Source organism: Bos indicus x Bos taurus, chromosome 5, assembly GCF_003369695.1.
Source record: "Bos indicus x Bos taurus breed Angus x Brahman F1 hybrid chromosome 5, Bos_hybrid_MaternalHap_v2.0, whole genome shotgun sequence".
NCBI lineage: Eukaryota > Metazoa > Chordata > Mammalia > Artiodactyla > Bovidae > Bos > Bos indicus x Bos taurus.
Window position 1 is genome coordinate 75,308,398 of NC_040080.1, and position 27,916 is coordinate 75,336,313.

Sequence of the window (27,916 nt, forward strand, 5' to 3'; positions counted from 1 at the left end):
TTCCGGCGCGGTGCCCTCGGACGGCAGGGGGCGCGCATCCGGCGCACCTCGGCCAGCTCGGCAGGTTTAGGGGCCTATGCGGCCCGGTGTGACTGAAAGGAAAATGGAGCAAGAAGCCTAGTCTGAGGGGTAGCCCTCACCCCTCTGACCGAGGTCCTGCCGTTTTCACCGCCAGGAGCCTCTTTTTTTCTCCGGATCTACTGCGTTCGAGCGCCCCGTCGGCCAGGGCCCTGCGAGTGGAATGGTCGCCGAGGCCTGGGGCGTCGGGCTTCCGCGCGCCCGGTGACGGAAACTGGGGAGCCTCGGTGGACCCCCCCCCAACTCCGACTCCAGTCGCGGAAAACCCCAGTTAGTGAGCATCAGGTATCGGCGTGGAAGCGCGTGGGCAGTTCGGGGTTTGCTCTGTGACTTGTGTCTCCCGGCTCGCTCTCGGCCCCGCGCGCAGCCTTTAGGTTTTCGTGGTGGGGGGCGCGGGGCACGTGGGTTTGTGGAGATTTTGTTGGTAGGAGGCGAGATTGTCGCCGCCCGGGAGGAGGGCGGGGTCTTAGGGCCGCGCTCCGAGCGGGCGGGGGGTTTGGGAGGGGGCTCCGCGGGCGTCCGGGGTAAAGGTCGTGTGCGCGGGGGCAGCTGCCGAGCTGCGGGCAGGTTCTTGACCCGGAGTCGTAGTAATGACAGGTGCCTGTTCGGTAGCTTCTATTACCCAGGCGTTGAGTCTGGACAAGATTGGGCTGGTTCTGTGGGCAGGTTGACTCAGCTTTTCCTGATGGGCTGGTCAAGTTCGGACACGTTCCGAGTCTGCAGTAGAAGGAGCTAAGCCCTGACTTGTCTCCAGCTGGGGCTATTTAAACATGCCTTTTCCCAGCTGTATTCGCTGGCTGTTTGGGAGAGAGAACCTGTAGTCACCTACGTATATAGCACTTACTTTATGCTGATCCAGGTAAGGACCCACTTGCTAACGGCTTTACTTTTAGTAAAGGCATTATTTGTCTCATTTCTATATGATTTTTGTCTTTTTTAAAAACAGGTATTTCATTATTTCAAGTTTTTATCGTGTGTTTTTTTTTCCTACTCTTAGGCAAATGTGCAATACCAACATGTCTGTGTCTACTGATGGTGCTGTAAGCACCTCACAGATTCCAGCTTCGGAACAAGAGACCCTGGTTGGTATTTTTGTCCCCAGCGTAACTTTAACAATAAGTTATTTTATGAGGCGATCTGCTAAATTCCATAGATCCTAATTATAGCCTGGCTCTTTTACTTGAAATTGTACTCCATAGCTTAAATTCTGCCACTCAGCTATAACTGTGGAGCAGAAGTTAATTGTAAGCATCATTATTTATTTTCTTAGCTTTTTACCAAACTGAATTTAAAAGTCAGTTTCATTATCTTAAGTATGGATGGTGAAGTTATGGTTTATGTGATATTTTCTTAGCTTTTTACCAAACTGAATTTAAAAGTCAGTTTCATTATCATAAGTATGGACGGTGAAGTTATGGTTTATGTGACTGATTTTTCGATTTTGACCTGTTAGTATTTAACTTTTAAATGGTTTCTGAAAGTCACAAAAATCATTCATGATTGTTGTAAAGATTTTAGACATTATAGAAGAGTATAAAGTAAAAACTGAAAATTCCGGTCTTTTGATCACGCTTACTTTTTAGATCTTTTGTATGTACATATCCACATATATATGTGTACATGTGAGTTTTAGTTCTGTTGTTTGGTTTATTTTGCTAAAATAGGATTTTATGTGTATATATTGGGCAAATAACATCTGTGTCAATAAATAAAATACATAGAATTCTTCTTTAACAGCTGCGTGGTAACCCACAGTGTTTGTATACCGTTTTAAAAATTTATGCCTTCAGTGATAGACTTTTTTACATTGTTTTTAGTTTTTGAGTATTACAAATAGCACTTTGTTTATATATCTTAACACAAGTGTTACCTCTCTCTGCCAAAACTGAGTATTATCACTTTATTATTTTGCCATTGTTTTGACAAAGAAATTGTATTGTTTAAATCTGTATTTCCCTAATCTTTGGTGAGGTTGGGCATCTTGTCATTTGTTGAATCTGTGTCTTGGGGTTTGCTTGGTCTTAATCTGTATACTTTTCTTTTAGGCTTATTGGTTTTTCTTAATAATTTGTAGCTGTTCTTTGTTTTAAGTGTATTTGATTTTTATCATTTATAAATATTACAAATAACTTTGCTTATGTGGTCTTTAAGTAAAATTTGATTTCTGCTGGCATTTGAATTTCATATCATGCCTTGGAGGAACTCTCCCCTCCCAAGATGATGCAAATACATTGCTGTATTTTCTTCTAGTGCCTTTTCTTTTCTCGCCTAGAATTTTATTTATGTAAGATTAAAGAATGGTATTTTTTATAATAATTTTCTTATTAATGTGTGTCTTTTAAGTCTTAATAAAAAGCTTATGGCTTTTCATTGCAGATTTTTCCTTTTGCATTGTTTTATATAGTTTGAAGTTAACACAACAAAATTTTAGAAAAATATGTTCTCTGGGAGAATTGATTCTTTCAATAACTTGAAAATAAAGCTCATAATGTAAGCACATGGGGGAAAAACACATGATGAGAACAATAAATGATTCAATACTACATTTATTGTGTGTTTAAAATTTTTCAGTTATTAAATAATGTTCTGTTGATGAGCAGGAAACAGGCAATTTTCTTAAACTAGTTTTGATAATTAGATCCCAAACTGGGTTGCTGTCAGATTTCAAAGTTAGATAGGACTGGAGTATACTGAAGGGAGGTGCAGAAGCACCAGCCTGTAGGGGTGGTTGTGTAGCTGTAAAGATTTTGAAGATTTTAATATAGCAACAGATAGGGAGAAAGAACATAAACACGTTACATCCCTGCCCCCTTGCCAGTTATTTTGTCAATACAACTTGCAGAGCCTCTAGATCAGAGGCAGTAAACTACAGGCTATGAGCCAAATTTGGTCTGCTGCCTAATTTTGTGAATAGTATTATTGAAATGCATCCACATGCATTGGTTGCATATTATTTATGCTTCTGAGTCATACTGTCTGGTGAGAAAAGCTTTAGAATGTTTACTATTGGGCTCTTTAAAGAAAAAAAATGACCCCTTGATCTAGTTGGCTGGCTCTTTCAATACACGTTGTTCTTTGTATTTGTCATTTTTGTGTTTGTGCAATAACCAGCACTGTCTGGTTCATGGCAGAAGCTCAAAAAATGCTTGTCAAGTAGATATGTGGAACGTAGCCAGCTAAAAGTCAGCGTGATACTATAGTAGGAGGAAAATGCTGGCTTGCCATTGAGGGTTGTGAGTTGCAGTATTCAGATCTGCTCTTAATTATCCTTGTCAGCTTGGTTAAAGTTCCTTAACCTTCACGAACCTAATCTGCAGAAAGAAGAGATTGGTAAAGGGACTCATTGTAAATTACATTTATTTTTTTCTCTCAGATTTTGTCATTTAGCTTACAGTAAGCTCATTTGGGTATTCAGTTTACAGTTGAGCTTGTAAGGTAGTAAGCAGATGATAGAAATTGCTGGAGGAAAAAGAGTAAGTTTCACTGCCTTGGCATGAATGTTGATCACAGCTGATAATACTTCAGTTCCTCTGATTACTTGCATAATAATTCCGTCTCAGTATTTTTTCCCCAAACACAGTCTGCGGTATTCAGTTTACATAGTCTGTTATATTTAGTGAAGACATTATGACTGACTTTTTTGGGTCTAACCTTGTGAGGTTGCGAGACATTGTGTTTGCTACCCTTATTGAAATGCATTATGGATGAGTTTCCTGCAGGGCTTTTGGTTCTGGAATGGTTTAAAAGTATAATAGCAACTCTTTGTTCTTTATAGGTTAGACCAAAGCCATTGCTTTTGAAGTTGTTGAAGTCTGTTGGTGCACAGAAGGACACTTTTACTATGAAAGAGGTATGTTGAACTAAGTTTAAAAAAAAAAAGTCTTCCTAGTTACATATAGCCATGGTGAGAAATTGGCCATATAGAGGGATTTTCAGTAGGCAGTGGTATTAAGTATTGTGCTCATTTGGACTATAATTTGAAGTTGAAAATTCAGTTTATACTCGAATTTCATTTCTCAGCTGGGAACCTCAGACAAAGGGAAGCTCTATAGGAGTTTATTGCCTTTTTGTGCTGTTAACCCACTTGATGCACTGTTGTAAAGACTTTTCAGACTGGTAATTCTGTCTCAGAATCATGTTTTTAAATGGATGAAATAAAATATATAGGATTACAGTGGAAAAATTACATTAAAATACAGTTAACAAAATGGTAAACAAGTTTGTGATACATGCTTTTTTATGACCACTTTAATTCAGCAACAGATCTAATAAATTAATTTGAAAGTTGTAAGTATAATTGGTATTTTGAGATGTTTACATCAAGCATAGTATGATATGAGAAATGCTTGTGATTTTTTTTTTATTGGTGACAAAATCACAGTTATTGTTAATACTTTGTGATTTGTTGCCTGTATTCATAATTGAAGGAAAAGCTAAATTTCAGTTAAAAGGTAGTGAGAATAAAGATAGACAGTTTTTTTTCCACCCAAATTAATGGACCCCCTGAATTCTATCCAAGGATTTGGGCATCCATGGATCCCAGGTTAAGAACTTCTGCACTAGAGATACATGAGTACAGTATACTGATCTTTCTGGGATAGAGGTGAGCTGATTCGTGAACATACATTCTATTTAATGGATACATTTCAATGTGTTGTTCTCTAGCTTTGAATTTGTGTACAAAAGCATGCTTTTCACTGAGAGATTGGGCTGTCTTGGGCAAAATTTGGTGTGAATGAAATGTGCCTCTTCCCCATCTCTCACAGTTTATGGGGCTCAGATTACTTTAAAATACTTAAGTACTTTATCTACATCAGGATAGTGGGCAAGAAGAAATTTCAGATCCTTTCCATTTTTAGCCACACCAGAAATTTTCTTACAGGATGTTTTGTGGAAGGAGTCTAGGTTGTCTTCCTTCTTCCTTTCTCACTGTCTACCATTTCTGATCCACAGTCACATTCAGCTATTCCTTTAAGTTTGAAACCTGCTTAGCCAGTTAAGTCTATAGATGGTGTTTGCAGGGAAGTATCAAGGTAAATGATGATTTTAGGAATGTTAACTTGGGTCTGACCTTATTATATAATCAGTTAAGGAAACAAAAAAATATGACTTGTAGCAGATAGAAATAAGGAGAAAACTGATCAAGACTTAAAATGCTTATGTTAGACCGTGTAGAGTGATGTATATGTTGTCTGACACAGTTTCCAGTTGTAGAATCTTTGTTTTGTGGTATGTGGGAGAGTAATGAAAGCTGGTATTGGAGTAGTAGAAAGAAAGAAACACTGGACTAAGAGTCAGAAGACCTGGTCAGTTTTTTTACTTCTCATATGATTTATGAAATATCAGAAGAAAGAGAAAGTACTCGTAAAAGTACATTGTAAACTGTAAAATATTAACCATATATGTATGATTCAGGGTCATTATTTTGGTTACTTACTGTATGCATTATGTTGGTATCTTTGAGGGCTTATTTCATGCATTGAGTTCTCCCCAGCTGTTACATAGATGTAATTAATTGATCATTATCTTGTCTTCCTCATCTGTGATGACCTCAGGTTATTGAGTTATATGGTATCCGGAACTATTTAGTAAATGACTCCAGGTCACTGCTATATTTTAATTGATGTTTTTTTGATTCTGCAGCTTTTTATTGTTATCATTGGTTTTGCATTTTGCTGCCTTTCACTTTCTTCCTAATAAGTAATACCTAGATATCTGGGCAAAGGTGAAGTCTGCCCTCCCCCACCCCTGGCCAAAGACACATTTTAAAGTTTAAGTAAATCAGAAGCAGTGTTTCTGCTTCTGTCAAATTAAAAGGAGAACATAAAAGATCAGCTCTTTTCTTTTTTTAAAGAATATAGGATGGTTGTTATTTAGATGTGGTTGTTGGTTGTTTAACCCTCTTCAGATAAATGAGATGTTATTGAGTATATTTGAAACTAATATTTAATTTTCTTTAATGCTCAGAAATCATATTTCTATTTCAGGTTATATTTTATCTTGGCCAGTATATCATGACTAAACGATTATATGATGAAAAACAACAACATATTGTGTATTGTTCAAATGATCTTCTAGGGGATTTGTTTGGAGTCCCAAGCTTCTCTGTGAAGGAACACAGGTAAGTCTTTAGTCTGTAGAATGCCAACTGGGCAAACATTTCAGTTCACCTCCATCTTCACACCATTTTGTCAGAGAAAATTGTTATAATATGTATAAAAGATAACTGAAGTTTAATTTCTCAGTATTACAGCATATTGTTTGAGAACCTGAGTTCTGGAATCTTATAGGCTTGGGTTTAAGACCTAGCTCAGTCATTTACTAGCAGTGAAACTAGGTAAATTGGGTTAAGCCTTAAGTTTCCCCTGAATATGAAGTAGGAATAATATAAATATCCTAGAGGTTATAAGGAAGCAGTGTGTAAAAAAAAAATAGTGTTTGGCACATGGAAAGCATTTATTAGCTACAAGGTACTGCATATTAAAAAAAATTATTGTAATCATTTCCAAAGACAATCTTTATATTATCTTGTGGTTAAAGGCTTAAATTTGAGCTCTAGTTACTTTGGAGATCTTTTTCTTTGTCATATACCATTGTGACACTTAATCAGCTGCATTTAACCCAGGTAACATTTCTAGAATTGTTCTACTGGGAATTGAAGACCCTTTTTTCAGTCATTCTTTCTTTACATTTGGAATTCCTTTCATTTGGTTTAGGACAGTTTGTCTCTTCGCAGTGTCTTAATTAATGAGATGAATACTTTTCACCTGAAACATTTAACTAGCTTCTGGTATTTAAGGCTCAATAATATTATAGCTAAAAAGATAATTGAATTGGGATATTTATAACTTTAAAACAATTTCACTTAAAAATATATATTCATTATTGTACATTAAGAGCGAAAGCTAAGGACAGGGAAGAAGTGACTACGGTTTGTCACCAAAAGGTATTTTTACTCATCATTTTGATAGTATGCACAGATGTGTTTTAACTATTGGTGAATATACTTTATTTGATTTCATCTTGCTATTAAACTAACATAAGCATCTTTCCATTGACAAACCATTTATGTTTACTACTTTATTTTATACTTGGCCTTGGAATATAAGCTTTAATTTTATAAAATAAATAACTTGATAATTTTGCACTATGTATTAAATTTTGATAATGTTTGGAGCTGTAATTTCTGATACTGAAAGTACAGATTTAAAATTATTTTTGACTTGAAGTCTAATGTGTTAAGGTTAAACACTGGCGAAACTATTGACTTGGGAATGAGATATGAATACGAATATTGGTTTTTGTGAGTTTAAGGAGCTATATTATTAGTCTCAAGGATGAAAACAATTAGCTGGGATTGGCACTTTCCCCTTAACCTTGAGAATTAGAAATGTCTTGTGACCAATAAATGTTCTCTAAAATTTTTAATTTATTTAAAAAAAGAATACCATGACTTCATTGAGTACTGGCATAAGTGAATTGTTTCCTTATGTTCCAGGAGGGCAGAGATTTGTTTTTATTTCCTTCTTTGTTTTCCCCAATTTCTAGAACAGTGACTAGTAGTCAGTCTGTATTAAATGACTGCATACTATTTCATCTTTCAATTTTCAGATCAAGAAAGAAAATCCATTAGATGATTGATCCAAGGTTGATGAAAGTCAAAACTATAAATCAAGTTCCTATGTATTGGGTTTTACATAACCTACTACCTTTTTAAGTCTACTTCTATGCCCAGAGCTAGATAATTTCTGTTTGAAAATAAGAATGTTAATGTGCCTCATGTGTTCATACCAGTGTTTGTGGACTTTTGCCAAAGTCTAAACCATGCATGTTTTAGGAAATGGAGATGGGAAATCTTTGAGCTAGGGAGACCTTAGTGATTATTAAAAATGGCTGTATGTAAATCATTGTGCAACTAATTATTTTGGTGCTTTTTAGTGTCTAGGAGTTTATCAGTACTTGAATGTAATAATTTAAAATTTGGGTTGTAATTGATAGTTTATACTAATATATATTTAAAAGTCCTGTTCAGCCCAGTTTAATATATTTTTATTTTAAAATGTACATCTCTCTTTTTCTCTACAAGGAAAATATATACAATGATCTACAGAAATTTGGTAGTAGTCAGTCAGCAAGGTAAGTTAATTTTGAATGCCATAAACCGTATACTGTAAAAATACCTTAAAGACATTTTATGGATGTGCAGACATGTTATAATTGTGATTCTCTTTAAAAGTTGCTCTAATTGTATATTTAATTATAGTAAGGGTATGATAAATTTAATAGGAAGAAATACATATGAACACAAATAACATAATGCTAAGTTCCTTATGCACATTTGCACTATATCCTATTACATAAATTTAAACCTTGGGATGTCAGGTTAGAATTTGTTTGAAAGGTAGATAATTTCAAAAGATTCTGCATGGTAGACATGATCTAACCTTGAAACATGTATTCAAAAACTTTGGGAAGTAATCCAGCTACCTAGGTAGGACCATTTGAATGGAAGGGCCCTTTGCTTGTGTGTTTTTTATAGTAGACAAAGCTTTGTTTACCAGTTTTTCCAGGTGAGTGCCATTTTACTTCCTTTCCTTTAGATGTAGTTCTTAACTGGTTGTCTTTGGATTATATAACCCTTTGATAATCTGATGAAAGTGCTAGGTTCTTATTCCATAAAGATAAACCTAAACATATACAGGTGTGGTTACTGATTTTCATAATATAAATACTCTGACCTTGACCATTTTCAACTACAAACATGGGATTAGGAAGAAATGTACATTTGGCTTGGGAATGCTGGTAGGAGCTGGCTCCAATATACCACAGACTTCTAAGTCTATTTTTGGTCTGTAATTAAGAACTGTTCTCAGAAGCTTGTTTACTTTCCAGAATGAACTGACCACCCCTTTGAGCTCTTATTATTCCGTATTAGATTTTATTGTTATATTACTTTGTTACCCTTACTTGCTTATACATTTATGTCCTATTCAGGTTTGCAATCTGCATCACATAAAACAGTGTTTGGTAATAAGGTCTTTTAGTAAATGTGTTGAATTGAATACCTATTCTTCCAGAGTTAGGATTTAAGACCCAGAAAAGGGCATCATCATCTTATCCTAGAACAGAAGTAATTATTAGGCTGGTAACTTGAGATTTTGTTTTACAGAGCACTTTTTGAAATCAAATGAAGGCAAATAAACAACTATAGTATCTGTTGTAGTATTTTCAGTTTTCTGAATTATTGTCCCTGATGTATTCAATTCATTTAAATAAACCTTTGTTGATTGCTAGGAAAATTGTATTAATGAGGTGGTAACCTGTAGATTACCTATGTTATTTAGATTCTGAGTTTTGTTTCAGGTTTTAGTTTACTTAATTAACTTCAGAACTCCTTTATAATATGGTTCTCAACCTTATTATACTTGGCACTTCCCTTTTATTATGTCTGTTTTATAACATCTCTTACACTAAAAATATAACCTATTCATATGGACAACTTAAAATCAATATAATACCTTTACCTATAATACAAAAGAGAAACTTTTTAATGATAATGCATATCATTTTAAAATGTTAATACTCAGACCTGGCTTCATTGTTAAGGTGAAATGTTTCCAAGGGAGTAATAAAGGGTATTTGATTATGATCTTTGGTGATTGTATATATTTCCATATCTGAAATTTTGACTTGCGCTGTGACAGGTCTATACATCAACATACAAACTAAACCTGCCTACCTGAAAGTTACCCACTTCAGTTCATTATTTTCCCATTCAAATCTGTTTTTCATCTGAAGTTTCTTTCTTGGTGAATGATACGCCACCCATTTATCTACCCAAGATAGAATCTTGGAATCCTTCTTGACTCCTTTCTCCCTTGTCTTATGTATTAGACACCAGGTATCTGTTGGTTTTTACCTTTTTTAATTTCTCTGGAATTGGCCTTTTTTCCATGTTTTAGTTTAGGCTTTAATGCTTTTCATGTGTGTAATTGCAGTTGCTAACACTGGTTTCACTGCCCCGTTCTCTTCTCTTTTGGCAGAGTGAGTTGTCACTCCTGCTTAAAGTGACCATTTAGGGATTCCTTAATACTCGCTGGCCAAAGTACTTGGTGTGAACTAGCAGATCAATTTTATTTCTTAGATTAAACCTTTTTAATGGTGAGTGGCTGCAGCCGTGCCTTAGGGAGGAATGTGAAATATTAGCTGAGAAGGATGCAGTGATTTGCAGTTGGTGGCATGCATACTGCTTGTTTATCTTTGTGCTGTTTAGCAAGACATACCGGATCCTTGATGATCCTGCTTACATTCCCATAGTAATGAACTACCTGTAGTTCTACAGCAAACACAGGTAGTTCACGTCTGGATGCTTTTTTCACACAGGGCTCTCAGTCTGAAATAGCCTTTCCCAGTTGTATTTCCACATATTCAACTATGAAACCTTTCCTGATTCTTTGTTACTCAGACCTTGCCTTACTCTGCCAAATAATCATTACTCCATACTCCCATCTTCTCCATTAATTTACTTCTTTTAGTGTGTTTATTGTACTTTATGATGATTCTTATGTATCTTCTATATTAAAATGAATTATCTATTTACATCTCTAGTATCCAGCACAGCATGGCACTTGGGAGACTACAGGTTCAATGTTGGTTGAAAGTTAAACTGTGTAAGGAGTTTGTCCTAGATAGCATCTATTGAGTAGCCCTTCCTTTCTTAGTTTGTGATTCTTTGTTTTTATTTTCTAGCAGAACCATCAGATTCAGGCACATCTGTGAGTGAAAACAGGTGTCACCTTGAAGGTGGGAGTAATCAAAAGGTAATATTGATACGAACTCATTCTACTATGATACTTTTTTTGAAAATTGGGGAAGGTTGTTTAAAACAATGTATTTTTAGCTTCCTGATGTTATAAGTTTGTGGGTTTTTTTTGTTTGTTTCTCCCTTGAATGCTTAGGACCTTGTGCAAGAGCTACAGGAAGAGAAACCTTCATCTTCAGATATGGTTTCTAGACCATCTACCTCATCTAGAAGGAGAGCAGTTAGTGAGACAGGTATATATGAATATTTAATTGGCACTTTCAAACTGCTTTTCATTTTTCATTTTTTACTGATACTAGTATGTTTAGACTTAAATTGTGCTTTTTGTGGTTTATGTGAATGAATTTCTGAGGTTCTTATTTTTATATGATTTAGTTGGCTTAAAAATTGTTTTCTTAGCAACATGTTTCTGGTTGACTACAGCAGGCACAGTTTCCTGTGTCCTATATTTTATAGTTGGCTCTCTGCTAGTCAACATAATAGAGGACAAGAATTTAAACTCTGTTTTAGTCATCATTCTTAGTCACCTTTACAGTTAAAGTATTTGTTATTTCTAATAAATAAAACATAGCAATGAGTTTAAAAACAGAAAATAACATCTTAGAAATGAAGATGAGGTAAAGAAAATAGCTAAGAGCATTTTTAACAGAGAAAAGAGTAGAGGGAGGAGGCTGTTACCCAGTGAAAGTCATAATAACTAAAACTGTATATTTCAAGTGAAAAAAAGGAATTTAGCAGATCAGTGAAGTAATATAGATAAACTCAGGGTAGAGTTTTGTACATGAGGGCGAAGGGCAGAAAGTGCAGAGGATGTCTTACTAAATACATAGGACTAGAACAAATGGTTAGTTATTTGGGGCCGGGGGTGGGGTGGGGTGAAAATCAAATTACATCTGTACATTATGCCAAAATGAATACTAAATGAGTTTAAAAGATAAATTAAAAATTACAACATACTGAAATTGATTTACTTTTAAAATTCGACTGTTACTATTTCTGCTGTATTAAAAGTTTCAAAAAATCAATAAGAAAAGTATTAAAAATCCGAATTGCAAATTTCATAGTAAATACAAATGACTAATAAATATGAGGAGGGGTAGATTTTAGTGATTTAGCTTTATAGACAACAAAAAAATGCAAAAAAGATGTCTTTTCTGGTCTTTCAAATTAGCAAAGATAATTTTTTTTAAATTCTTGCTAATGTACGTGTTGACACTAATACACTGGTGGTGCATCAGTCAGTATAAATTGGTTGACCTTTGTGAATTATAAAAAGGCTTGGGGTCCTTAAAATTATCATGGTTGACTCCACTTCTAGGAATCTCTCCTAAGGATATAGTCAGAAATTCAAAGATTATATATAAAGATGTTAATTAAAGCATTATGCATAGTTGAAAACATACACAATGCCAGAGAATGTCATCACTCTAGTCCAGGCCATTGTCATCTCTTACCTGGACCACTGCAGCAGCTTCTCATTTTCTGTTTCTAGTTACTGCTGCTTCTGTCCTTTACCATAGTACCAAAAGGGATCATAAAAGGTAAACTGGATTGTGGTATGCCAGATCCCCTTTAGCTATTTTGAAGCTATTAACCTTCAAATAAAACCCACACTTTTACATTGGTTTGCAAGGCCTGATCTATTTTTATCTTGGTTTTTGGCCTTTTTCCCCACCTTCAGTGTGTTTCAGCTACATTGATTGTTTGGTTCTCAAACAAGTCAAAATTCTTTTTCTTCTGTTTCAGCCTTGCAAGACCAACTCGTCGTTTTTCAATTTTTGCTTAATTATTACTTTCTCAGAGAGGCTGCCTCTAACCACCCAGAAAAGTAGATCCCTTTTTGTTACTCTTTTCCTTGGTACCCTGCTTTTTTCCTTCATACCACTCATTATAGCTTGTTTTGGTTGCCTTGATGTTTGAATGTAAACCTCCTCTGGTGGTAAGGATGATGGCTGACTTCACTTTTACACCCACTGCCTAGCACTGTGCCAGACAGAAGCCAGTGCTCAGATTTGTGGACTAAATAGTTCAGTTATGATGAACATACATTATGGACACCATATTCTGAGGCATTAAAAATAATGTAAAAAAATATTTAAGAGAAAACAGCTCCTGGCGGTCATTTTTTAGTGGTTCTGCAGTTTTTTTTTAGTGGTGAGGAGTTGATGCTTTCATTGCTAGGGCCTGGGTTGGATCACTGGTTGGGAAACTGAGATTCTGCAAGCCATGCAGTGCAGCCAAAAAAAAATTAGAAAACAGTCCCAAATTATACGTACAGTGTGATAAAGGTATGTTTAAGAAGATATAAATTTTTTAAATGACAGCTGGAAAATTACTAAAGTGTTAATAGTAGTTATCTCAGTAGTTATAGATGATTTACTTTTAAATTTCTATTTCTTAAGAGACTTCTATAATAAGTAATATAATACTTTGATAATCAGAAAAAGCCCCAAAGGTTATTTTTTAATAGAGTTAAAAAAATATTCTGGACTTTGAAAAAATATTCATCAACAGCATGGTTTTACCCTTGTAGTCCACATCTTTCAGTCAAGGTCACCTTTTCTAATAGTATAAACATGATTAAGAACTTATATCAGAAACTTTGATCTTAGAGGATATAAATGTGTTTTGGGAATTCAGAGGAAGAAAAGATTACTTCTGACCAGGAAGGTCAAGAGAGGGAAATGGAATGAGCAGAGGTGTGAGTTGTACCTGTTTCAGGCATACAGATTAGGATTATGTTTTATTAAATCTCATAACCCTTTTGGGTACTTAACATGTAAGGCTGCAGTGAGCACCCTTGCACATATGTTTATAAATGATTGTGTAGGTATTTATCTATGATCGAAAAACTGCCTATAAAATGTTACATTGTTTTGGATTTTTACCTGTAGTGTATAAAAAGTCCTTTCTCCCAAGTCTCTTGACACTCTTTCTCATTTTGGTTTTTGTCATTCTCATGGGTGGAAAATGGTATCTCATTTCTGTTTGCATTTCTTTGATCACTAGAAGATAAGTCATTTTTTCATATTTATTAGTCATTTGTATTTTATGAATTGAACTGTCCTTTGACTTTTTAAAAATCTTGTCTTTTACTTGATTGGCAGGAGGACTTTGTGTAAATGGATATTAACCATTTTCTAATATATATTGCAGTTCTTTTTTAGTTTGACAATGCCTTTTCACTTTTATTTATTGTATTTTATATTGTTATTAAGTTTTAATTAACATAACCTAATCTTGATAATCTTTTTCTTCAGGGCTTTGTAGTGTTACATTATACTTTCCCACCCTTCCCATTCTTATATAAAAATAGTTGGATGGTTTTGTTCTTTGTGTTTGGTTTTTTAATCCACTTGGAATTTATTTTTATGTCTGATATGAGGTAGGACTCTCATTTATATTCCTGACAGATTTGGTAACATTCTGAGTTTAAGTTAGAGATAATTTCTTATTTAAAATAAAATGGATCAGGAACTTTCTTGGTGGTCCAATGATTAAAACTATGAGCTTCCATTGTGGGGAGTACAGGTTTGATTCCTAGTCAAGGAACTAAGGTTGTGCGTGCCACCTGGCCCAATAAATAAATAAGCCACATGGCCAAATAAATAATAAATGGACCAATTTTGCTAATTATGATTCCTGTTAAAAATACTGAGTACTAAGGAAACCGAACATTAAGAATACCTTCTAAGTAAATTAAATAATTTTGAAATCTTTTAAAGTTTGACAGAAAAATCCTGACTTGTTAGTAAAAACTCTAGATGGATTAAATTAATTGTGACTGGATAAAGTTCTGAAGTGAAGTGAAAGTGAAGTCTCTCAGTCGTGTCGAACTCTGCGACCCCATGGACTGTAGCCTACCAGGCTCCTCTGTCCATGGGATTTTCCAGGCAATAGTACTGGAGTGGATTGCCATTTCCTTCTCTAGGGGATCTTCCCAACCCAGGGATCGAACCCGGGTCTCCCACATTGTAGACAGACACTTAACGGTCTGAGCCACCAGGGAAGTCCTGAAACAAGCTTTAAAAGTTTTTTAAAAATGTAATGTTCTGCCATCAGTTGGACAGATCAGTAAAAGTGTTGACTTTTGAAGCATTCATTATTTTTCTGTTTAATTTCATTGGAACAGTTTTAGTACAGATGTAACTTAAGACAGCTCAATTTTTAAATAAATTACAGTATAGCAATTTAATTGTTTTTCTTTACATATTCAGAAGAAAATTCAGATGAATTACCTGGTGAACGACAGAGAAAGCGCCACAAATCTGATAATATTTCCCTTTCCTTTGATGAAAGCCTTGCTCTGTGTGTAATAAGGGAGATATGTTGTGAAAGAAGCAGTAGCAGTGAATCGACAGGAACTCCATCAAATCCGGTAATCCTCTAAAGTCTAGTTCTGGCATTCCTAATAGGCATTCAGACAGAATATACGTGTATGATGTATGATTGCTGCTATACACTTGGTAAATTTTTTTTCTTTCAAATGAAACTATGGATCTTCCTATGCAATATTGCTCTTTACAGCGTCGAGTCTTGCTTCTATCACCAGTCCCATTCACAACTGGGTGTTGTTTTTGCTTTGGCTCCATCCCTTCATTCCTTCTGGAGTTATTTCTCCACTAATCTCCAGTAGCATATTGGGCACCTTCATCTATTTCTGCTTTAATGACTATGCCAAAACCTTTGACTGTGTGGATCACAATAAACTGTGGAAAATTCTGAAAGAGATGGGAATACCAGACCACCCACCTGACCTGCCTCTTGAGAAACCTATATGCAGGTCAGGAAGCAACAGTTAGAACTGGACATGGAACAACAGACTGGTTCCAAATAGGAAAAGAAGTACGTCAAGACTGTGTATTGTCACCCTGCTTATGTAACTTATATGTAGAGTACATCATGAGAAACGCTGGGCTGGAGGAAGTACAAGCTGGAATCAAGATTGCTGGGAGAAATATCAGTAACCTCAGATATGCAGATGACACCACCCTTATGGCAGAAAGTGAAGAAGAACTAAAGAGCCTCTTGATGAAAGTGAAAGAGAGTGAAAAAGTTGGCTTAAAGCTCAACATTCAGAAAACTAATATCATGGCATCCAGTCCCATCACTTCATGGCAGATAGATGGGGAAACAATGGAAACAGTGTCAGACTTCATTTTTTGGGGCTCCAAAATCACTGCAGATGGTGATTGCAGCCATGAAATTAAAAGATGCTTACTCCTTGGAAGGAAAGCTATGACCAACCTAGACAGCATATTAAAAAGCAGAGACATTACTTTGCCAACAAAGGTCTGTCTAGTCAAGGTTATGGTTTTTCCTGTGGTCATGTATAGATGTGAGAGTTGGACTATAAAGAAAGCTGAGTGCTGAAGAATTGATGCTTTTGAAGTGTGGTGTTGGAGAAGACTCTCCAGAGTCCCTTGGACTGCAAGGAGATCCAACCAGTCCATCCTAAAGATCAGTCCTGGGTGTTCATTGGAAGGACTGGTGTTAAGGCTGAAACTCCAATACTTTGGCCACCTGATGTGAAGAGCTGACTCATTAGAAAAGACCCTGATGCTGGGAAAGATTGAGGGCAGGAGGAGAAGGGGACGACAGAGGATGAGATGGTTGGATGGCATGATGGACATGGGTTTGGGTGGACTCCGGGAGTTGGTGATGGACAGGGAGGCCTAGCGTGCTGCGGTTCATGGGGTTGCAAAGAGTTGGACACGACTGAGTGACTGAACTGAACTGATAGATCTTCCCTACTCCTAACCCAGGTTTGGCGAAAAGGGTGGAAGATAATGGAGTCGCACTGGAGTGTATTGGTAAAATTCGTACCAGTGTTTAGTTACTAATGTCACCCTACATATTGGAGAATCTTTGTGAGCCACTGCACCAAAGATAATCTTAGAATTCTAAACAATTTTGTCTTGAATATTTATAGTAAAAATACCTTATTACAGCTCTCAGCTGTAATCTGATCTTCACATTTTCCATATATAGGTCTAGACATCAGGGAAAGTATTTACTAAGGCCATGAAATATTTGTATATTATTGCATGGATGATGGGAAAATATCAGTGCTTTTTGATTACTGATAGAATAATTCCAAAGTATTAGCCAGCATTAATGTTTTTAAGATACCACTGAAGGGAGGTTTGTAAAGAAGTTTTTGCCAACAAGAACACTTAGCAAATGGAATATTTTCTTATCATTAAACATTTGTCTTTAAAATTGGAATCTTTATTTGTGATATGGCAATGTCTCATGGCCATTCTGTATATTAGTGATTGTTTTATAGTTTTCTAGAATATGTAAAGGAATGAACCAATTATGATAGTAACTATGTTCTTTTTATGTATTCTTGTTACTTTATTGTCTTTGCATTTTTTTCTTCTAAAGCAGGGATTTTATTGATAGAGATGCACCCTCTAGATGTAACATTTAATAGAGCTGTTACTTGTGTAGGCCACTAGATGGCATGTTGAGCTCTCCTCCAAGAGCAAGTTCTTCATTCAGTAGATATTTGTGCCTTTTCTGTGCCAGGTTCCTTTTGGCAGTAATGATACAGTAGTAGTCAAGGTAGATATGATCCTTAGCCTCATTGGGAGATAGATCATCAGCAATCAAACAAATAATTTAAATAGTCAATAAATGCTGTGAGGGGAAAAATATTTGCTCTCAAGAACAAATATGTGTGATTTAAAAATTGAATCCACCCTGGTAGCTCAGATGATAAAGCGTCTGCCTACAACGCAGAAGACCGGGTTCAATCCCTGGGTCGGGAAGATTCCCTGGAGAAGGAAATGGCAGCCCACTCCAGTATTCATGCCTGGAAAAACCCATGGACCGAGGAACCTGGTAGGCTACAGTCCATGGGGTCGCAAAGTCTGACACGACTGAGCGACTTTACTCACTTAAATTAAACTGATGTGTCACAAACTTCATGTTTGGATAGTTTTAAAAGGCAATGCCAAAGAATGCGCAAACTACCCCACAATTGCACTCATCTCACAGGCTAGTAAAGTAATGCTCAAAATTCTCCAAGCCAGGCTTCAGCAATATGTGCACTGTGAACTTCCTGATGTTCAAGCTGGTTTTAGAAAAGGCAGAGGAACCAGAGACCAAATTGCCAACATCCGCTGGATCATGGAAAAAGCAAGAGAGTTCCAGAAAAACATCTATTTCTGCTTTATTGACTATGCCAAAGCCTTTGACTGTGTGGATCACAATAAACTGTGGAAAATTCTGAAAGAGATGGGAATACCAGACCACCTACCTGACCTGCCTCTTGAGAAACCTATATGCAGGTCAGGAAGCAACAGTTAGAACTGGACATGGAACAACAGACTGGTTCCAAATGGGAAAAGGAGTACGTCAAGGCTGTATATTGTCACCCTGTTTATTTAACTTATATGCAGAGTACATCATGAGAAACGCTGGACTGGAAGAAACACAAGCTGGAATCAAGATTGCCGGGAGAAATATCAATAACCTCAGATATGCAGATGATACCACCCTTATGGCAGAAAGTGAAGAGGAACTAAAAAGCCTCTTGATGAAAGTGAAAGTGGAGAGTGAAAAAGTTGGCTTAAAGCTCAACATTCAGAACACGAAGATCATGGCATCCGGTCCTGTCACTTCATGGGAAATAGATGGAGAAACAGTGGAAACAGTGTCAGACTTTATTTTTCTGGGCTCCAAAATCACTGCAGATGGTGACTGCAGCAATGAAATTAAAAGCTGCTTACTCCTTGGAAGGAAAGTTATGACCAACCTAGATAGCATATTCAAAAGCAGAGACATTACTTTGCCAACAAAGGTTCGTCTAGTCAAGGCTATGGTTTTTCCAGTGGTCATGTATGGATGTGAGAGTTGGACTGTGAAGATGGCTGAGCACTGAAGAATTGATGCTTTTGAAGTGTGGTGTTGGAGAAGACTCTTGAGAGTCCCTTGGACTGCAAGGAGATCCAACCAGTCCATTCTGAAGGAGATCAGCCCTGGAATTTCTTTGGAAGGACTGATGCTAAAGCTGAATCTCCAGTACTTTGGCCACCTCATGCAAAGAGTTGACTCATTGGAAAAGACTCTGATGCTGGGAGGGATTGGGGGCAAGAGGAGAAGGGGACGACAGAGGATGAGATGGCTGGATGGCATCACTGACTTGATGGATGTGAGTCTGAGTGAACTCCGGGAGTTGGTGATGGACAGGGAGGCCTGGCATGCTGCGATTCATGGGGTCGCAAAGAGTCAGACACAATGGAGCAACTGATCTGATCTGATTCCTTACAGATGGTTTTAATACAATAACTATGCCCCATTTAAACTTACAGTCTTTGTTAAAGTTGTTTCAGAATTCTAGCTAAGTGATTTTAAAAGTTTTTGTTCATTCTACCTGAAATACTGCCTTGTAACCAAAGCAGTGTAGAGGGTATTTTTTTTGTTGTTTTTAGTCCTATTCTATGTTCTTTTCTAAAAATCCTCTTTATTAAAATAAAATTCTTTTGTTTTTCAGGTGAAGTCCCGAGTTGTGAAAGCTTTTGGTTGGGTTGATTTTTTTTTTTTCTTTCCTTCTTCATTTTAGCTCATCTCATTCTAGGCTCTATACTAGGCAATTACCACATTTTGTCACCTCAGTAGCCTCAAACTCCATTTATAGATGGGAAACTAAGATTTGGGGGCTTCAAATAACTTTAGATCACATAACTAATAATTGTCATAATCGAAATTCAGAAAAACAGATTTTAATATTTTTTCAGATCAAGGCTGTCTGATGCTTTCTAAATACACAGTGTTTAAAATTTTCTAGGTTTTTCTTTTTTGAACATCAGGTGAAACTTTTGAAAACTACTTTAAATTTTGCTCTCTTCAGAGAACCCCTAGGTCAGCATGGGCCAACTTTTTCTGTGAAAGGATGGATAGTTACTGTATTCTGATTTGACTTATGATTTTAGTGTGATTGTTAATAGAGCCCCCCCCCCTTTTTTTTAGGAATTAGAACTGCGATTTGAATGTTATTTCTACTATTTTCCTAACATCATGATTTAAAAATATTGTAGTCTTTTGACCTTAGTGGTTATAAAATAATATACCTTGTTTTTATAAATGATTAAATATTAGTGATCATTTAATCCAAACTCATGGTTCATGGATGAAATCATTGTGGCCTTTACAAACTGAATTTGTCTAAGCTTAAAGGCACTTAGTGGCAAGTCTAAAATAAGATTGTATGTATCCTGACTACTAGACCAAAGTACTTTTTCTGTTTTTAGCCTTCTGCTTTATGTATGTTCTTACCCTTAGCCACTGATGGCAAATATTACAGGACTGAAGGTCTTAGTTTCTTATACTGTTAATCAGAGTTTTAAAATAGGAATCACATGAGCAGATACAAAATTTTTAAAATAAATTTAAAAAATTATATATGAAAGCTCTTCCAAAGAAATTCTCAAAGTTCATTAAGTATAAATCATAATTGTATGTGTTATAACTACTAGCATCAAGATATAAAGATGATTAGATATTGTCTTAACTCTTAAAGTATGTGTAATTCAGATAAATATGCATGCAAAATTATGTTTTGTATATTGTGTGTGAAAATAGTATGAGTAGACAGATATTAAAGGTGGGAGTGTTTTTTTAGTTATGGCATTGACAAAGCCTTTGGCAAAAAAGAATGAGCAGGATTTGAAAACTCAAGTTACTCCAGTTAGGGAGGAATTGTGTGTGTGGAAGTTGAAGTTTGGTTTAGAAAACAATCTGGATCTGGCTAATTTTTCATATTTAGTGAAGGGGAAGCAGGGTGTTTAGTTGGAGAAAATATGAAAATGTTAATATGGATGTTACTGTATGTACCTTGAATGCCAAGGGAATTTGGCCTTTTTCTTAAATGGAGTTTTGAACAGAGAAAATATTTATATAGTCATAACTCAGAAGCTTAACCTAGTGTCCATGTGTAGAATGGGACTGAGGGGAAATTAGGTGCACAGGGTGAGTTAAGAAGCTGTTACAAGTAATGTCCATTAAGTCATCTTTTTTTGCCCCTGATTTTAGGATCTGGATGCTGGTGTAAGTGAACATTCAGGTGATTGGTTGGATCAGGATTCAGTTTCAGATCAATTCAGTGTAGAATTTGAAGTTGAGTCTCTTGATTCAGAAGATTATAGCCTCAGCGAAGAAGGACAAGAACTCTCGGATGAAGATGATGAGGTAGTTTTTTTCTTTTCTCTGATTATATTCTAAAATTCTTATATACATTCCATATTCATTAACTGAGGTTGAAATAATGTTATCAGATTTCATATCACAATTTTTGGCTCTTAATTTATTCAAACTAGAATATTGGTTTGTGGACTTGAGGCTTTGTAATTCCTTGTTGTCTTATTTATATTTTTAAAAACACAGTGGCAAGAAGTCAGTAGGCCTTAATGAGTATTATAATAGTCTGCTCATTTTAAAATTAATCCAGTTCTCCTCTTTTCACTGTTAATTTACTTTTTATAAAAATAAAGCATGCAATTAAAGTCACATAGTACCACCAGATCTGTTTCCTAGAAGTGACCAGCTTGGACATTTCTAGCTATCTCACTATTATTTAATACCTGCATATTTATAAAACAAAACTGCTCGTATTGAACCTTTTACTTGATTCGTTTTAAACATCCTCTGTGTTGACTTTCTGCGGTCGTGGGTGAGGATTTTATTGTCCTCTATTTCTCTCCCTTTTAGTCACTCATTCCGTGACCTTGGCCTCAGATCCCTCACATATAGCACAGTGGACCACGGGCTCCACATCTGCAGATGCAACTCAGTGCAGCTTGGAAATACTCAAGTTAAAAAAAAGATGTCCAGAAAGTTTCAAAATGCCAAACTTGAATTTGCTGTGAGCCATCAGCTGTTTACATAGCATTCGTGTTGCATTTACAACTTATTACATAATATTTACATTGTATTAAGTATTATAAACAATCTAGAAATGATTGAAATATAGAGAAGTATGTACATAGGTTGTATGCAAATACTGTGCAGTCTTAACACAAGGGACTTAGGTATCTGCAGATTTAGGTATCCTCAGGGGGTCCTGGAACCAGTCTCCCCACAGATACATAGGGACGACTGTAGTACATATTGTTTGTTTAGGACTTAACACTGACAGGTCTTACTGTTTGAAGAAGAAAGGTGATGAATGGATGCTAATGTTTTGTTTGTTTTAGGTGTATCGAGTTACTGTGTATCAGGCAGGCGAGAGTGATACAGATTCATTTGAAGAAGATCCTGAAATTTCCTTAGCTGTAAGTATACATTTATTTTTTTCAAGGAATCAAAAAAATAGCATTGAGATCAAGATTAAAAAAATATATCTAGTCTCCTACTTCTTGACATGAGATAATTTTTATAAAGTTAAAATTGTGAAGTTTTAATGACTTTAATAAGTATTTTTGTTCTTTTATTGGGTTGGAATCTGCGGCTACTCTTTTTAGGTTTTTTTTGTGCTGGAATTTGAACTTTTAAAGAACTCTATTATGGAAGATTTTGAGTATATATAGCATAGAGAATAGTACAGTGTATCTCCTTTGTACTTATCATTCAGTTCTAATATTTACCAACATTTTGCCAGTCTTACCAAATATAAATATTTTCATATTAATTTGTATTAGAAAATATAGGATTTTCTATTAAATTTGGACTTAAACATTTACATTATGCCTCAGAGTTCTTGAGGTATTGAATGTGTATTTTTTAAATTAAATATTGTTTAATTTTTGTTTTTAATATTGCCTTTTATTTAGGTAGGAAATCACATTTTTCTCTTTTCTGAGATAGAAACAATTATTATCCAGTTAAAGCAAAAGAGAAATTGTAAAACTATAGTATAGGAAAATACTATACTACATTAGAAAATAATTCAAATAACTAATTGACGTTGAATTAAATATTTTAGACATAGGTCTTACAATTTATTTGAACTCTTGAAGCACTTTCCTCCACTGAGTGTGTGTGCTCAGTCATGTCTGACTCTTTGCGACCACACCTGCCAGGCTCCTCTGTCCATGGGATTTCCTAGGCAAGAATACTGGAGTGGGTTGCCGTTTCCTTCCTCCCACATTACAAGACTTCTGTCTTTGGTTTTATCATTTAGTAGAGCCCTGCTTTTACAACCTGAAAGAACCAGTGTGGGAGGTTGCATTTTGGCTAGTGACAAGGATGGCAGAGTTTAGCTGGTGGTGATTGCCGAGAACGTTTAGCATTTCCTTTGTGGGTGAAATTAGGGAATACCCATTTGAACCCTGGTTTTATAGAACTTCTAAAAGAGATTTAGTCAATGGCAAACTGGATAATAGTTTTGTCTAGATTGATTTGGTGAACTCTGGGCAAGGTATCAGATCTGAGCTTTTAAGGAGTAGAGTGGGTACAGGCCTCTACAGAGAAGATCCCATAGCATAGCACTTGGATTAAACCAAAGGAGGTGGTGCAGTGGTAAAGAATCTGCCTGCCAGTGCAGGAGACGCAAGAGATGTGGGTTCAATCCCTGGATTGGTAAGATCCCCTGGAGTAGGAAATGGCAGCTTGCTCCAGTATTCTTGCCTGGAAAACTCCATGGCCAGAGGAGTCTGGTGGGCTACATACAGTCCATGGTGTCACAGTGAGTTGGACACGACTGAGCACACACAAACTGTATATCCATTTCTTAGGGCTTCCCAGGTGGCTCCTGCCAGTGCAAGAGATGTGAGATTGATCCCTGGGTCAGGAATATCCCCTGGAAGAGGAAATGGCAACCCACTCCAGTATTCTTGCCTTGAAAATCCCATGGACAGAGGAGCCTGATGGGCAATAGTCCATGGGGTTGCAGAGTCGGACACGACTGAGCACACACACACTGAACGAACCAACCGTATCTGTAACTTTATAGGTACATGTTAAGGTCATGGTGAATACATTTTTCATTTTAGAATTTTTCAGTGTAGTTTGGCTGGAAAAAATAGGTATTTACCAGATCATGTTTGAGAAAATACATTGTTTTATATAAAACATGAAATGCTGAAATTTGAGTTGTATGATAAAACATTTTGCCTTAGACATAGTGAACAAGTTGCTAGCATTGCTGGATTGGTTATTGAAGGGTTATAGAAGCTAACTCTCTTGTTTACTTGAAGGACTATTGGAAGTGTACTTCATGCAATGAAATGAATCCTCCCCTTCCACCTCACTGCAACAGATGTTGGGCCCTTCGTGAAAATTGGCTTCCTGAAGATAAAGGAAAAGATAAAGGGAATATGTCTGAGAAAGCCAAACTAGGAGACTCGATGCAAGAAGACGAGGGCTTTGATGTCCCTGACTGTAAGAAATCTACGGTCAGTGATTCCAGAGAATCATGTGTTGAAGAAAATGATGATAAAATCACACAAGCCTCTCTGTCTCAAGAAAGTGAGGACTATTCTCAGCCATCGACTTCTAATAGCATCATTTATAGTAGCCAAGAAGATGTCAAAGAGTTTGAGAGAGAAGAAACACAAGACAAAGAAGAAAGTATGGAGTCTAGTTTTCCTCTTAATGCCATTGAACCTTGTGTGATTTGCCAGGGTCGACCTAAAAATGGTTGCATCGTCCATGGCAAAACAGGACATCTTATGGCATGCTTCACATGTGCAAAGAAGTTAAAAAAAAGGAATAAGCCCTGTCCAGTATGTAGGCAACCAATTCAAATGATTGTACTAACTTATTTCCCCTAGTTGAACTACCTGTAAAAACAGAATTATAAGCCTAAAAATTTAGACATGAAATTTATTTTTATTTTTTTAGGTGTATCAAAGCAAGATAATACCTTACATGTAGATTTCTCCCAATAGTGATTATTCCTTTTAGGAAAATGCCTATTCTGTTGCTATTTTATATTTGGCTTTCAGTGTAATTTAGATTGGATTTAGTACCTTTCATGTAAAAAAAAAAGTTCCTGTGAAAGATGTAATATTTAAATTTTAGATACTCTTAAACCTTCCAATCCTTCGTTTCTATAGTCTTTTGGAGATGCTTAAAATACAGTAAGCCGCCTAGCTGTGAAGAGTTGCAACCTTTAAGTTGCGAACTTTGAAAGAGTGAAACAAGCATTTCCATGCTCAGCCACTAAAGTTCTCGTGTCTTTTATACATTGTCACATGCATGCATCCTCTGCAGCCGGTGCTTTTGTATACTGTACACTACTGTGCAGAGTACAGTAGTACAGTATTTTTTATTTCAAGCTCAGGATGTCCAGAAGCAAGTGTAAAAGCAGGGGTCATACGGTTGTTGAAGGGAAAACCCCATGGACAGAAGAGCCTGGCAGGCTATAGTCTGTGGGGTTGCAAGAGTCAGACACGACTTAGCAACTAAACCATCCACCACTACAAGGTGAATATATGCTTCAAGATAATGTCTGAAAAGGGTATTTGCTATATATTACCTAATTTTTTGGTGGGAGGGTGGGAGTCAAGGAAGACTTGGGGTTATTTTTTCATCAGCTTCCATTTTATACTTATTTATAATGGTCATTATTTTTTGCCAATACTGTAAAACTATAAAAATAAAATACTAAAAGTTTCATATAGCCAAGAAAAAAAAAAGCACCAAGTGGTAACAGTGGACATGAAAGTGAAAACAGTTGAGAGAGTGGACTGACGAGAGGAAAAAAGTAGCTGACGGACCACAATGGTTCCCAACACAGGAAATGGCATGGGGCTTTTCTTTGAGGAGGTGCCCTTCGTTTTTGAGACACAGGAGCTAAATGTAGAACAGTACACGAAACAAGGTCGCAGCAGCCATTCAGAATGCAGTCCAGTGTTACCATGTTATTTTGTGATGAGAAAAAACAGCTACCACCCAGACATCCCTGGATCGTTTTTCCAAGAGGGTAGACAGAATTGAATCTAGTAAGGAACCAGAACCTGTGCCGTCAGCGTGAGGCATGAATGCAATCGCAGCTTCCTCTGTCTCCTGTAGCTGACCGTCCTTCAGCCCCAACGTCTCCCACCCCTTCTCCCTCCAGTCAGTAACTCTTCTTGCCTATTCACTTGGTGCCAATCCCTGTGTACCAGCTGAATTGTACCAGTATAGTGGATTGCTGTATTTTTTTAAGGTACTGCTGTGTAAGATAAAAAATATTTTATTTTTTTGTGTTTTTCATGTATTTGTGTGAAAAGTTATAAACCTATTAGAGTATAGCACTGTGTATCCAGTTGTGTTAGTTGGGTACCTAGGCTGACTCAGTTGAACTAAGGAACATATTGGACTTAACAAATGTGCTCTTAGAACTTATGTGTATGTAGGGGGCTTACTGTGCTCTTTCTAGATAAAAGAAATATTGGTGCTACATGAGTAGCACTTACCCATTTCTCATTCTCCAGTCTCTTCGATATTGTCAGGGATAGACTAAACAGAAGACTTGTTTGTTTTTATACTAGCCAAAAATGTTATAACCTCTAAATATTCCAAAAATTATACATTAAGAATAACAGAATCAGAACATAAAATTCTAAAATAACTCTCAAACTGTGTAGATTAACATCTTGATTTATATTAAATCTTCAACAGAATAGTGAAAGTAACTTTGATTTACAAGGTCCCAGTATTTTTCTCCTATATATGACAGTTGTACATACTCAAGTGAGGATAATAAAACCAACTGAACTGTGAATTTAGGATAGAACTGGGGTAATTTTGTACAGCAAGTTTGTGTGCCAGTTACAGAACATGGTATTAAACTTTAAAAATACCCTCCCCCTCCGCACCGCCCAACACACATAGACAACTTACCCATGTATATAGATAGGTAGGTAATGGCTGAATGGATCAGTACTTTAGCCAAAGAGTGTTCCTCAGATAGAGTAAAGCTTAATTTGGGGTTTATAATTCTTAAGCTAGGACTATAGTCTCCGTAGCTGTGAGTTCCACTTCCATGTATTTTAACTTGGTTTGGAAATAGGAAAAAGATACCAGAAAGTTTCAAAAAGAAAACTTGAATTTGTTGTACACTCTCAACTACATAGCATTTGTGATATAGTTAGTGTTATAAGTAATCTAGAGATTTAAAAGTATATGGGAGAAGGAGAACCTTTGCATAGTTTATGTGCAAAACCATAGAATTTTATATAAGGGACTTGAGCATCTTCAGATTTTGGTATCCCAGGGATCAGGGGGCATCTTAGAACCAATCCCTTATGGATACTGAAGGACAGCTGTACATTTAGAATGTAACTCAATAATTATTGCTATTTACAAAACATTCAAACTGCTGCATGGTCATGTATGGATGTGAGAGTTGGACTGTGAAGAAGGCTGAACGCTGAAGAATTGATGCTTTTGAACTGTGGTGTTGGAGAGGACTCTTGAGAGTCCCTTGGACTGCAAGGACATCCAACCAGTCCTGGGTGTTCTTTGGAAGGACTGATGCTAAAGCTGAAACTCCAGTACTTTGGCCACCTCATGCGAAGAGTTGACTCATTGGAAAAGACTCTGATGCTGGGAGGGATTGGGGGCAGGAGGAGAAGGGGACGACACAGGATGAGATGGCTGGATGGCATCACTGACTCGATGGACGTGAGTCTGAGTGAACTCCGGGAGTTGGTGATGGACAGGGAGGCCTGGCGTGCTTCGATTCATGGGGTCGAAAAGAGTAGGACACGACTGAGCGACTGATCTGATCTGATCAAACTGCTGTGCATAATTTCATTCAACATACACATGGGTTACTAATGCCGTCTTGATTGTCAATATTTTGATGTAGCATATGTATTTATTTATTTACAAATAAAAGGTGTACTGAGTGCCTAAGAATTGTTTAAAAAGTGTGGCTATTGGATCTTATAAGCAGTTTTCCCAGAATGAGTTTTTATTCCAGTTTTATTGAGATATAATAGACATACAGTACTCTGCTGTAAGATGTTACAGCATGATTTGACTTATTAATAACATTAAATGATTATTACAGTAAGTTTAGTGAATAGCCATTATCTTAAATAGATAAATTATAATGACAAAATTTTTATTCTTGTGATG

At 36.4% G+C, this 27,916-nt stretch overlaps 1 protein-coding gene across 7 annotated transcripts; it reads left to right on the forward strand.

The window, feature by feature from the left end:
• Positions 1-27,694, forward strand: MDM2 (MDM2 proto-oncogene). Of its 7 annotated transcripts, none has more exons than XM_027542495.1 (11): positions 1-363; positions 1,076-1,160; positions 3,854-3,928; positions 6,066-6,199; positions 8,165-8,214; positions 10,828-10,898; positions 11,037-11,133; positions 15,118-15,278; positions 20,942-21,097; positions 22,102-22,179; positions 24,043-27,694. In XM_027542495.1, the coding sequence occupies exons 2-11, from the start codon at positions 1,080-1,082 to the stop codon at positions 24,616-24,618; spliced, it is 1,479 nt and encodes a 492-aa protein (XP_027398296.1). In that variant the 5' UTR covers positions 1-363; positions 1,076-1,079; the 3' UTR covers positions 24,619-27,694. The 7 variants fall into 7 exon arrangements, with proteins under 7 accessions (XP_027398296.1, XP_027398297.1, XP_027398295.1 ...); XM_027542496.1 differs by having other exon boundaries at positions 2-363; positions 10,831-10,898; XM_027542494.1 differs by lacking the exon at positions 1-363 and adding an exon at positions 544-937.
• The last annotated feature ends 222 nt before the right edge of the window (positions 27,695-27,916 follow it).

Bases quoted from the DNA above. Each gene is read 5' to 3' on its own strand.
- MDM2 (XM_027542495.1), top strand. From the start codon at position 1,080: ATGTGCAATACCAACATGTCTGTGTCTACTGATGGTGCTGTAAGCACC. The intron at 8,215-10,827 runs GTAAGTTAATTT...TTTATTTTCTAG, and splicing joins GGTAGTAGTCAGTCAGCAAG to CAGAACCATCAGATTCAGGC. The intron at 10,899-11,036 runs GTAATATTGATA...TTGAATGCTTAG, and splicing joins AAGGTGGGAGTAATCAAAAG to GACCTTGTGCAAGAGCTACA.